At 38.2% G+C, this 13790-nt stretch overlaps 2 protein-coding genes across 2 annotated transcripts; one reads left to right on the forward strand and one right to left on the reverse strand.

Moving 5' to 3' along the window:
• Nucleotides 1-972: 972 nt before the first annotated feature.
• Nucleotides 973-3445, forward strand: LOC143848244 (Peptide-N4-(N-acetyl-beta-glucosaminyl)asparagine amidase A protein). The gene is made up of 2 exons (XM_077357142.1): nucleotides 973-2397; nucleotides 2799-3445. The coding sequence occupies exons 1-2, from the start codon at nucleotides 1030-1032 to the stop codon at nucleotides 3333-3335; spliced, it is 1905 nt and encodes a 634-aa protein (XP_077213257.1). The 5' UTR covers nucleotides 973-1029; the 3' UTR covers nucleotides 3336-3445.
• Nucleotides 3446-7452: 4007 nt separating this feature from the next.
• Nucleotides 7453-11145, reverse strand: LOC143848285 (uncharacterized). The gene is made up of 3 exons (XM_077357188.1): nucleotides 10583-11145; nucleotides 9037-10120; nucleotides 7453-7917 (listed from the first exon to the last, which is right to left on the reverse strand). The coding sequence occupies exons 1-3, from the start codon at nucleotides 10957-10959 to the stop codon at nucleotides 7633-7635; spliced, it is 1746 nt and encodes a 581-aa protein (XP_077213303.1). The 5' UTR covers nucleotides 10960-11145; the 3' UTR covers nucleotides 7453-7632.
• Between the last annotated feature and the right edge of the window lie 2645 nt (nucleotides 11146-13790).

Raw genomic sequence — 13790 nt, forward strand, 5'->3', positions numbered from 1 at the left:
ACCTTATGAGTTGTTACTAGATGAGCTAATAGGAAAATGCTGAAAAGATGGTGGCTGTTAGGGTCGTTCCTTAACGAACACTCTTTGGGCACTGCTCGTGCTATATTTCTGTGATCGGATCCATTGGTCCGACCAGCAACTACAAAGTCGATGGGCCTGATCGGATGATCCTAGGCCATTGATCCATCACACCTTTTTTAGGCTTATGCAAACAAAAGCTAAAGTGTATATTTTTGTAGTTCTTTACCTTATACATGAGATTTGGGTGAACCATGGGACCAAGTCCATGTGAGTTGCCTCGTAATGTTCTACAAGATCAACGGTCTTGATTGCACATATATGTTCGACTAGGACCCTAGAATTATTTATCAGCATAGATCTCGACGGCATCGTTTAGTAAGTCATCCTTAAGTTAATTCATAGCCTCTCAATCCTGATAGAAAATCATCCATATGAAACTCCATCCATAAGTTGGGATTTGCTAGGAACAATCGCGGGTGGCTGTTGCATCTGAAGCAGCCACACAAGCTCAGTTTTAAGCGGAATTTGTTTTATTCATTTAATTCATATGAGGTGGCTGCCCTCACATGCGACAGACACGCCGCAAAATGACTTTGTACAAGGGTCCCCAATAAACCCTCAATAAGTTCATAACCCGTGTATACTAATAGGGGGATTGGCTAGGCAACTTCGCAGAAAGCCAAACCCTTTTCTGTGTAATCACTGATTAGCATAGTGGGGAAATAAGAAACTTTAGAAAAGTTTTTTCTTTTCAAACTTTTATAAACTTTTCTACGGTAGGATCATCATATGGTGTGCAATTATTTAAAAAATAATAATATTGGACTATACGGACTTACACCTTATAAAAACTCATCTTTGTGGGGAAACAAGAAATTCTAGAAATGTTTTTCCTTTCCAAACTTTCCCCAGAAAAATCCTGCAATGGTACGATCCAAACAGTCAAAACCCCTACTCGCCACTCTCCCGTACCCAACTTTGAAAAAACTCTGAAATTGCAGTCCAAAAATGCCTCATTTTCCATTCCTCTCTCTAATTTTCTCCCACCTCCTTCTCCTCTTCGCCACCCCCCTCGCTTCTTCCTCCCCTTTTTCTTTCCTCCACCCCAAAGCTAATTCTTCTCTCCTCCAAAATACTCCCACTGAATATCTCGAACTCACCCAACCTCTCCCAGCCGCCCCCCTTCCCCCCTCATGCACCCTCCTCCTCCTCCAACACGACTTCGCCAACACCGTCGGATCTCCCCCGATCTCCACCAACTACTCTCCACCCTCCGATTGCCCCTCGCCATGGACCACCATCATCCTCGAATTTCGCGTCTCCTCACGTGGCGATCAGTACGATCGCATCTCAGCCGTCTGGCTCGACTCCGTCGAGATCCTACGCACCAGCACTGCCGAGCCCACCGATTCCGGCGTCATCTGGACCGTCCGCAAAGATGTCACAAAGTACACTTCACTTTTCCAAAAACCCAATCTCACTCTCTCAGTAATGCTCGAAAATATCGTTGATGAAACCCTAACTGGGATTTACCACGTTAATGTCTCTGTTTTTTTCTACCGAGGAGACGAAATTAGGGTTTCGGGATTGGAGCAAAATGCTCTGCAATTGAAGAATAGGAAATTAGGATTTTTGTTGAGGCAGATTTGGGCGAGGAAATTAGGGTTTGGAAAATTAGGGCTTGGAAAATTAGGGTTTTTGTTAGGACAGATTGCGAAAAGGGAGAAGAAATTAGGGTTTTTGAGTGATGGCTCGATGAGACCGTCTAGGGTTTTGTATGAGCCTGCAGATTTGATTATCCCTATTTCATCTGATGGAAGTGAGGGTTTCTGGTTCAGGATTCAGAATGAATCTGATCTGGGTTCGAAGAGAATTCAGATTCCGATCAATACCCACAGGGCAGTTTTGGAGATTTACATTTCTTCTCACTGGAACGACGAGTTCTGGTACTCTAACCCGCCAGATTCATACATTGAACAAAACAATCTCACAACAGGTCGTGGTAATGGAGCTTTCAGGCAAGTTTTCGCGATGATTGATGGGAAATTTGTAGGATCAGTAATTCCATTTCCAGTTGTTTTTACTGGTGGGATCAATCCTTTGTTTTGGGAACCTGTGGTGGGAATTGGGGCCTTTGATCTTCCTTCTTATGACATTGAATTGACGCCATTTTTGGGTAGTCTTTTAGATGGGAAGCTCCATTCTTTCAGTCTTGGAGTTAGTGATGGTATTTCTTATTGGCTTGTGGATGCCAACTTGCACCTTTGGATAGACCAGAGCTCTGGTTGTGTCGAGGCAAAGCTCGTTCGATACGAAGCCCCTGCGTTATCGGTTAAACGCCATTCGAAGTTCAGATTCTTGGAAGGATCATTCAAGGTAATGTGAAACAATCAATCAGACCAAATGCTGTTAGAGTTGGCATTTTAATCATTTATACTTCAAACCTCATGTGTGGCCCCTCTCTTTTTGGTTGACCGTGGATTTTTAATATCAAGGAGGAGTTGGGTTTCGAACCTAGGACCTGCCGTGGGGGATACCATGTGAAACAACCAATTACTCCAAAAGCTTAAGCTGTTAGAGTTTGTGTTATTTAATCATTTATACTTCAACGATATTAAATAGTTGGTTGGCCATGCATATGGATTTTTAATATGAAGGAGTTGTTGGGTTTTGAACCCAGAACCTGATAATTGCTCTAATACCATGTGAAACAACCAATTACTCTGAAAGCTTAAGCTGGTAGAGTTTGTGCTATTTAATCATTTATACTTCAACAGGTAGATGGTAAGAGAAAGTTTGAGTTTTCTGGGTGGGTGAATTCGTCGATCGGGAACATTACCACCCATGTCTTGCATGAATTGAAGCTCAAGAATTCGATCAAATTCAAGAACAATGGTACTTATAAGGAGGTTAAACAAAAGATCAAGGCAAAGACTGAGGTGAAGCTGGAGGCGTATTCGGTTTTGTTACTTGCTAGAGCAATCTACAAGAAGAATTTTCCTCTGCATTTAATTACTGAAACTCTACCCAAGGATAATGGTACCCATTTATCTACGACGAATTTGACCCATGCGATGAATGAAAAATCTTCTCTGGTTTTGCCTAGTGGGGTGTTCTTCAGCTCAATTTCTAACAACCAGGATTCTGATGGCTGGATGCTGTTCCAAGATCACTCTGTTCTTTCGGGTGCGGCGACCACGGCTCAGACTTACAGGTATGAAAGCAATTATGGCTGCTACTCTCGAACTGTGGTGGCAAGTGATGGTGAACTTGTGGAAAACAATTCCACAAGTGTTTGTGCCTTGAATTTGTAATTTATTTTCGTCAAATAAGTTTTGTTTTCTCTTTTCTCATCTGTAATTCTGTATTCAAATAAGTTATTAAACTGACCTTTCCTCTCTCCTTCAATAATTTTGTTCTTCTCTATGTGTTGTGTCATTCAATTCCTATTTATCTATAGTAAACAGATATGGGAAATCTTTGCCTACTTTAAACTTTATGAATGTAAAGTCTTGTCAACTTTTAAATACCTTGTAAATGTAAATCTATGCTAAATATAATGGGACCACTAATGTCTATACATATTTAATTGACCACCCTGTTGAATTCTTTGGTGTGAGACACAGAACACTTAACAGAACAGTGACAAATACCCACAATGAAACTCATTGTGACGTGGTAATTCGTGTTGAAGAATTCCATGTGGAATTTCAAATATTTTTATACTCGACTCAACTCAACTAAGCCTTTGCCCCATACCAGTCGGGGTCAGCTATTTTCAAATATCTTTATATTTAATTATATTTATATTTAATCTAAGTCTCTTTAAAGTGCTTAATAGATGCCCAATAATTGAATATAATTACTTTTGACACTGCCAAAATATTATTTTAGTTTAGTTTAATTTTTGCAAAAATTAGTGATGCAATTTTTAAAAATTAATATATTATAATCTATTTTGTTCAAATATTAAATAATTATGTCAAGGAAGTTTGTGATATATCAATTATATTACTTTGGTAGATTAAAAATCAAGGAACATTTTGATTGAGAAGATTTAAAAATAAACAAATGTTTCTAAGAAAAAAAATCTATTATTACTCAATTCAAGATGGGTCTAGTAAATTCGATTTAATTGGCAAATTTTAAGAGAATTGCGTACATAATGATATTAGTTGTAATTATCAGCCCAAGAGGTGAGCCTTGGCGCAAAGGTGAGGTTGTTCCATTGTCACATAGTGGTCACAGGTTCGTCATGGAAACAGCCTCTCTGCACGTACATCTAGCCCTCCCCAGACCCCACAATGGCAGGAGCCTCGTGCAATGGGCCGCCCTTTTTAAAGTTATATGCCCAAAGAGAAGGTCAAATAGTGCAATCCTTATTTGTGGTTTGTTAAACGGATTAGACTAGCCTGGATTTTCGATCTAAATCAAACTAGTCAATGTAATTGATAGGCATGGATTAATTGAAAGAAATCTGGCAAAGATAGATTGAAATAAAATTGAATTAGACAATCAAATATATGTATCCCCATTTCAATCTAATGCACATGGAGTCAAACCCAAAGTTAAGACTAAGTAGAATCCAGCAAACACAGTGGTTCTAATTATAAATTAAGACAATCAAAGCTAGATTTCCAAATGGTTTGTAACAAGAAATTTTCTTAAAAAATAATTAATAGTTTGATTTATAGATTAAATTTTGTTTTTCATATGAAGATTTTGCTTTGATTGATGGAAACAAGACTGTTTTCTTTTTGTTAAAAGGTATTTTACAGAAGAATGCTACTAAATTAAGTTTTGAAAAAGGTCAAGACACTCTTTTGTGAATTTAAAGTTTTTGTGTATTTTATTTTTGAAGTGAAAAAATGTGTTAGTTAACAAAGGATGAAACGTGGGTATTATTTTAAAAATAAATTGGTATTCTTGTAAAGACCTTTTTTGTATTTTGCAAGGAAAATGATATTTCAATCCTTTCCACCACCTTTGGTTTGTCTTTTCTAAAAAATGAATACATCTCCACCCCTTTGTTTGATTTGTCATGAAAATAATGACATTTTCAGGAGAAGATAAGCAAAAGGAGGTGAACATGATGGAAGGAAATATCAAGAAAAGATCAAAGGGGGTGAACATGTTGGAAAACGGAGTGGAAATATTATTTCTATTTTGAAAATGAAGAAACTATAAAGAGAAGGCTGTTGAGTGGTATTACAACTTTTGGGTGGGTTATACTTATCCTCAAAAATAGAGAATGAGATTAAGTCTGAAATAGATCAATTCACGAATAAAATGTCAGACAAATGCAAGATAAGAAACTTCAAAAGAAGGGGGAAATGAGAAATAAGTTTTGGAACTTCATAGATTGATTGAATCAGATGCAAGATAAGACTGCCTCCGATTTGTCTTGCAACCAAATAAGCACAGTTAATTCCTATACAACAAAAATGGGATCTAGTTTTATCAGTGTTTCAAAACTTGGAACCATTGCTTACTGTCACTAAGAATTTGAAAGAAACTTCAAAAGAAGAAAGGGAGAAACTGAGGAGTGACTTTTGGAACTTCATAGATTGATTGAATCATATCAGATGCAAGATAAGACTGTCTCGGATTTGTCTTGCAACCAAATAAGCACAATAAATTCCCATACAACAAAAAATGGGAAATGATATCAACACTGCAACATTTTAATAAGATTCGCGAAAGCATCTTGTTGTTTTGTATTTAAAGGGCTGTTAAAAGGATATTACAGTTCTCAAAAAGCTCTTACAAGGCCTTTAAATACTAAACGACAAGATGCTTCGCGCATCTTATTAAAACATTGCAGTGCTGATATCATTTCCCAACAAATATGGGATCTAGCTTAATCAGTGTTTCAAAACTTGGAACCACTGTTTATTGTCACTAGGAAATTGAAAGAAACTTCAAAAGAAGTGAGGCGTGACTTTTGGAACTTCATAGATTTGATTGAATCAGATACTAATCATGAATCTAGTAAAAGAGATCAAAATCACTGGACATATTATATGATTACTTGTATACTTTCTTCTCTATCATAAATTGTTGAAAACAAATCGAGATTTATCAAAATTCAATATCTTACGGACCGAAAAATTCAAACAAAACTTCAATTAACGAGCTGACACCGTCAGATTTTCATTAACTAGAGAGTCGAAGGAGTTTTGATTGACTTGATAGGAAAAATTCGGACAACGATGAGGACTCGGTCAAGGTAAAATGCAGTCAACTTGGGCAAGTTAACAACTTGATAGGGAAAAACTTTGACAAAAAGTGTGGACTTGGGCTTGTCAACTACTCAACTGGTAAAAACTCAGAGACAAGGACTCGGCCAAGGTAAAAGAGAGTCAACTAGGCAAGTTGAGTACTTAGAAAGGGAAATACTCGGATGAAGACAAGGGCCCAGGCCAAGGTAAATAGGAGTCAACTTGGGCAAGCCTACGATTGACTCGGGGAGTTTTTAAACAATGGGTTTAATAGCCTCTGAGCTTCCATGTGATCTCTCATGTTCAGTTTGGGATACCCTCCATGAAGGGCAGGTAGCATTGCTTCCACTTAAAGAGGCCAAATAACATGGTATCTCATGGTCTCCGTACCTGTCAGCAAACAAAAACAAAGCCCTCTCAACCAGATAAGCAGAATCTTAAGAATAGAATAATACAAACATTGACTAATGGTTAGCTTTAATAATAAGATGAAAACACACATGATTTGCTATGGGAATAATAATGATTTGTGGGCCCTCTCCGCTCTCAGCCTTGCCATGTGTACATAATGTGAACTCTTCATTTAATAGGCCAAAACGCCAGTAGGCTGTGACTAAAATAATGCACATACGAAATGAACCTAACCATCGGATTTCTAGGATTTAGGTGAATTTATCACCATTGCCCATTTTTTGCTTTAATCGTAGACGGTTCAGATTGTCCGACCCATCCAACCCCACCTTAGAACAGTGCATAGATAGCCTGATAGCTGTGGGGCACACCACAATATGCTATAGGAAAATGACATCTCCACTCCCTTTTGTTTGTCTTTTCTAGATGACTTCATTCTCTAAGAAAGACAAACAAAAGAAAAAAGATGCTGAGAAAGGGGTGGAAATATCATTTCCCTATGCTCATGCTATATATAAGTAGAAGATGTGTAATTTTTAAAGTAACCCACTTTCAAAGGAACATGTAATCTTTAGACGAAACAGAAAAATAAAAGGCCACCTTTGGCTGCCTGCCCTTAACCTCCAAAAAGGGTGACCAAAGCCTTCTTTCCGGATTACAGGACCACTTTTTTATAATGAAACTCTCCATTTCTCTTTCCCTTTTTCAAGTCGTTTTCAAAGAAAAGATTACTGCCTAAAGATACCCTCACATATACATTTCTTGTTACCGCTACCATCAGAGAGAAACAGCCAAAAGAGAAGGTAAAAAATAGCTTGATCTTTGCAAAAACATCCAAATCTCAAAATCTACATTTGGGCATGGCAACAGTAACTAATGAAATGCTTTTACACTGATAGAGCCTACTTTAGTAAGCCAAGAACATTTGATTTGCTAGTTGGTTTACTGAGCCTACTTTAGTAAGCCAAGAACAGTTGGTTTACTTAGTGCTCGGGCGGAGCAAGAACGAAAGGATTTCGGAGAACTGAGGGCGCTTGGATGGGCAGCTGTTCCAGCACTTGATCATCAAAGACCGCAGAATTGGCGGACAATCCTTGGGTATATCTGGCCTCAGCCCACATGCGGCAATCTCAACGGCCGCCTGAACTGGCGAATAAGCACCATATGCTTCCTCTGCTGTCACCATTTCCCAAACCACCATACCAAAACTGTACACATTGCTCATCCATGTCTCCGTTACGCTCTCTGGATCCCCTGCTATGATCTGCATTGACAAGAAGAAACAAGAAAAGAAATCCCAATTCATTAATCCCATTATTCACTGAAAACACCTCCAATCATTCAAAATGACAGAACCCAATATAGAAATGATCAAGTGTATAGAACTATGTATGACTATATATCACTAGAGAACGTGTAGCCCGATAGTCACCATTGTGATCAATGATAATCATCAACTTTTGGGTTCCCAGGTAGGGAGATTTATATGCAATCAAGACCATTGATCTTCAAGTAGTAATAGTAATGTTTCCACCTAAACCAACACGAAACAATTGAAATGTTTCCGTTTCTATCCCCACCGAAACACATACTGAAACTAAAATTATACGTGTATTAGTGGCATACTATATCGGTATGTGTTACATAATTATATTTATACGAATTGCATATAAAATACGGTGTACAAATTATGTATAAATATTGATATGAATTACATGTGAAATGTGGGATATACTAAATTATTACACATGGTGACGACACATGTCATGTCACTAGGTGTTTGATGATGTTAAACCATTATGGATGGTTGTCTTGCTTATGTGATGGTTTTAAGTGTTTATTTGTGCTTATTCCAGCATTTTCAAACGCTCCATCTTAAAATTCTACCTTTTGCCTATGTTTCCATATGTTTCCGCTTCTGTGGCTACTGGAACTGAACCGAAACCAAATCAAAAATTTAAAACCTTGGTAATAGTAGTAGCAGTATACAGATTGTCTTACTAAAGTATGCAGATGTCTATCCATTGCCTTGGCAAAGATTGGATGGATATCAAATGTCCAAGTATGTGGTATCTTATAACAAGACATGATCATTTATAGTTTATACACATGATTGCACTGCATATGTAACTAAGCATTCTTTGAGCAACTATTAACACAGTATCAACATTTAATTCCTAGGCATGCCTGTGTTCTGTATGTAATTAAGCATGTTTTGATCTGCAATACGTTGAATAAAACTCATATAGACTTGATTGTGTTCTATATGTAATTAGATGTGCTTTGATAGATTATACACTGAACAACAATGCATAATTCACAACATTGTACTGTATATGTAGCTAAGCATGCTTAGATAAGAGTGGTTAAGTGTAGGGCTAACCTCAGGAGCTAACCACCGGTAGCCGGCAGTTTCATACTCAGTAACCTCGCCGGAATTCTTGCAAGTAGTAACAACACTCATGTCGCCAAGAGAAGCATTCCCTTGCCTATCTAGCAAAATCCTGTGTGTGTTGAGATCTCTATAAGCAACTCCATGATTGTTCATGAACATGAGCCCTTCTGCAACATCGGTGGCAATCCTTATTACTTCCTTCACTGAAAGCTTCTTGTTCCTCTGTATAATGTCGTGAACAGATCCACCTTCCATCATCTTTGTCACTGCACACAATCCATGATTCTCATCTATGCAAATGCCATGGAATTGCAAAATGTTCCTATGCCCACAACTCATCAGCTCCAAAAGATCCTGCCTTAGCTCAATCTCATAAGCGCTCCCCCTCTCACAACCTCGGAGCTTCTCAATTGCCACCCTTTTACCCACATAAACGCCCTTGAACGAATTGGGTCCGATCTGATCAGTGAACTCAAGCTGATCAGAGTTCAATATCCATTTTCCGATCTCATCCCCATTCGAACAGATTGTTTGCCATTCATCAACAGAGACAACAAAGGATGACACAGGGAGAGGGACTGGGAGATTAAATGTGGGGCGGTTCGAAGTGTCAATGGCAGTAGCTTTCTCATTGTTCCATTCATCTGCCTCGCAGTCTCCTTCTCGGCCTCTCGCATTCTCTTCTTGACACCCACAAAGGCCAAAGGGAAGCTTCATGGAAGTATTTTTTGGCTTCTTTAGGGCTAATTTCAGCACATTCTCGATACGGGTTTTGAAGGATTTTTCTTGTCCAGATTGAACCCGAACATGAATGATCCCCACAGTGAGACCCTTCTTCTCGAAGATCTGGATCTTCTTGCAACAGATTGAAGCATTATCGAAAGCGCTGGACATTGCTGGCCACGAAACAGATGAGTTGCAAGCGAATGTAAGCCTAAAAACAGATCCTTCCATGTCGATGTTTTCGGAGATCTCTTGGATGAGAATTGCAGGGTGGTCGTCAATCGCCAATTGTTCAATCAATTTCATGTGATGAAAAACCTCTTTCATGTCAAAACCCGCCCTAGCATAACTATCATAGAAAAAAAAACAGATAACTTTCATTTTCAGCAAGAAAAATCAGGAAACTAAACTCGATTCATACTACGCAAAAGAACCCAGAAAATTCTCACGGTCAGCGAAAAAATCCATAAACAGAAAAATCCCAATTAATCTAATTTTGTTCTTCTTTAAATTTTCCATACTATGGAAAAGAACCCAGAAAATTGTCATAGTGTGGAACCGAAAAACCCAGAAACCAAAAAAAAAAACCAATTCACATGATTTTGTTCCTCTCAAACTCATTTCATTCCCAGCAAGAAAAATTAGGAAACTAACCCACCAACCCAGAAATTTCTCATGGTCAGCAAAAACACCCAATTTCATGTGATTTTGTTTCTCTTGAACCTTTTTTCATACTATAAAAAAGAACCCAGCAAATTTTCATGTTCTGCAAAAAAAAAACCCAATTCATTAGATTTTTGTTCTCACAAACCTGAGGGGTAAGGATTCGAAATGTCTGCGAATATTGGAGATGAGTTTTTCCGGGAGTTGGCTACCGGGATATAGCTGGGTGAGATTATGAACAATGTCACCCCAAGCCAGATTGTGGCAGATTTCAATCCTGGCCGTTGGATCTCGCACTGAATCGAGATTGAGTGAGTTCTTCAGAGTGGTAAGAGCTCCGGTGAAGTTACGCCCAAGCCACTGCCACTTCTTCTGCATTATAGTTGCCGGTGCCGGAGCAGAGGCTACCGCCGGTGATATCGCTGGAGAAACTTCCGATCTGGACTGGGTTTTCATCAGAACTTGTTCAACCATGTCCTCATCAGTGCTGGCTCGGCTAGACCAGCACTCTAGAGCTGCTGCCATGATTCCAAAGATGTGGACTTAAAAGAAGATGGGTTAAGAAGAGGACTAGTTTTGGGTTTTTGTTATTTGGGTTTTTCTCATATTCACGAATGAAAATCAGGGAGAGCTTGGGGGAAGTGGACTGGTGGTGAGATTTGTGATGAAATGGGAAATGGGATATGGGTGAGAGAAAGGAGTGATTTTTAAGGGTGGGGCGGGGGGGGAAAGTGCGGAGTGAAAAGAAGATTGATTGATGGTGGAGGATTGTGATGGGGAGTTATGAACATGTGATTATGTGCTTTGTGAGGTCACTGTTGTAAGAAAGTCTGTTACTAGTCTAGGGGAGAGGAAAGGACAACAGAGAGGTAGGGGGGAGATATATAAGACCTTTCTTTTCTTTTTTTGAGATTTTGATATTAGCACTACCATTTTATGATAATTGTACTAAGTGATGTTGTCTTTTATTATTTAAACACTTGTCAAAGTGTAATTACAGATGGATTGTGTCTATAGCTCAGTTGGTTAAGGCTTTGTGTTATTCAACCCTGAGGTCAAAGGTTCAATCCAGCCTATAGCTGAGTTTGTGCAGTTATTAAAACTTAGTAGTGCCAATATCAGCATCCATATTTTTTACTCCTCAAATGAGATGAAACAAGAAGATGGAAAGCTTATACACTGCTCTCTGGTGTACCCATCATCTCTGCCGTTGAATACGTTCATTTTGGATCATGTTAGGAGATGGGTCCATAGAAAAGAGATTAAAACTTCTAAGCCTAGGATGCAACATCATTGTAGTACCATGATTCACTCCCCTGTTACATAAAAAGACATTATTTTTTGTTGCATGTGATAGAAATTATGCTGGATCTCCAATGATTATGACCCAAAACTCATGCGCTCTCCATTATTTTGGTAGAAAATTATTTCAGGTGTTTGGTTCAACAAATATGAAAAGGAAAACATTTTCCTACAAAAATATTTCTTTGATACTTGTTACATAGAAAGGGAAAATCTACATTTCACTTCAGCAATATAGTATAGTTAGCAGGGCCCACATATATGTTAATGAGCTATGCATTAGTAAAAAAAAGTAATTAACCATACATATGGTCTACGAGAATGTAGCTAAGATGGAAGGCTTACAACTGAAAATCAATTAGGCCCACATATAAAGTAATGAGTTTAAGTCCAAGGAGATTTTTATGTTGCGCGCGTGAAGCCCATTATTTTTCAAAAAGTATTGTGGGGCCCATTTCGTAGGATGATCCGAACCGTTCATTTTCATTTGTCAGGCCACAACATAAATAGGTTGTACCCCATAAATCATCTGCATATGATGATCCTAACTCTCCGATGTGTAGAAGGACCTAATCTATTATTTTCCCTAATTTGGGGCTTGTGAATGGTAATGAGTTACACACTAGTGATTCCCCAAATAGAGGTATAAGGGCCAGAAAATAATGGACCTCACATAGATAGTGATCACTGATCTACTAGTACCTTATGTTGGGGCCAACAACAAAAAACCAAAACATATGAGAACCATAAAGAGTAATGAATTATGCACTAGTGAGGCAATGCAAAGATGGCTTGTCACAACCTCGGATGTGTCTTCCCTTTCCATATGAAAAGAAATGTTGACCACCATCCGGACATGGAGGGCCCACTTTTTTTATAAAAAATTATTAGTATATAGCTTATTATAATGGGATTTGCTAGCGTCCATCCTAAAAGGCATTTCACGGCTGGTCTGTGCATGTGACAACAGCCGCAGAGGCTCACTTTTCAGCAGACTCTGTCTTCATTCACGAGGTGGCTGCTGTCATATGCAACAGACCATCTGCGAAATGCCTGATGCAGACCATCTGCGAAATGCCTGATGCGATGGACACTTGCAAATACCATGTGACTACGCAAGTCTCATTAGTTTAATAGTTTCGCGAGTAGATCAATGATTAGCATAAATGTGTGGACCTTTCTCTTTTAGTCATACAGCCACTGTTTTCCTCTTTAGATGAAAATGTCTTCACATATTGGAAAAATACTTCCTCCTGCAACCAAACAAAAGAAAGTGGTGTAAACATGGAAAAGGGTTTCCTTTCCACAATTTTCACCACTTTCTTGCTAACAAACCATGCCCTAATGCCCCTATTTGAATTGCATGAAAAACCTTTTGTTGTAGAAAAAAGCTCTCCTGGACTTTTCATTCTTTCTTTCCGGATTTTAGAGGAAAATGATATGATTATAGCTAATCTAGAGGTATATCATCATAAATTGAAGGTCCCTCCACTTAAAACTTGAATAGGATTGGTTCTAAAAAAGGCTAGAAATTTTAGAGATATCTTTCCTTTCCAAACTTTTCCAAAAAGCTCCTTAGGCCCAGATTGGATTGAAGGAATTTTATGAAAAAGTTTGGAATGGAAAAACTTTACTTAAATTTATTGCTTTATTATACAAGGAAAAATATAACTTGAACCAACCTTATTTAATTTTTATCTAGAGGGACCTTCAGTTTATGATGATATCCCTCTAAATTAACCACAATCATACCATTTTCCCTCTACATTTTGGAAAGAAAAGAAATTCTCATGAAAAAAAGTTTTCCATTGGAAATGTTTCTCTTGCCATCCACACCGGGCCCTATTTGGATTGCATGAAATTTTTGGAAAAGTTTGGAGAGGAAAAATATTTTTAAAATTTTCTACGTTTTTAACACACTAAATAGTAAAAACTTACAGCTTGAACCAACCTTATTCAATTTTTACCTAGAGGGACATGACCTTCTACATATGATAATAACCTTCTAAATTAACCAATATCATATTATTTCCCTCTAAATAATGAAAAGAAAA

The sequence above is a fragment of the Tasmannia lanceolata genome, unplaced genomic scaffold, assembly GCF_043159265.1.
Source record: "Tasmannia lanceolata isolate RefF3 unplaced genomic scaffold, GAP_Taslan_0.1 ptg000016l, whole genome shotgun sequence".
Taxonomy (NCBI): domain Eukaryota; kingdom Viridiplantae; phylum Streptophyta; class Magnoliopsida; order Canellales; family Winteraceae; genus Tasmannia; species Tasmannia lanceolata.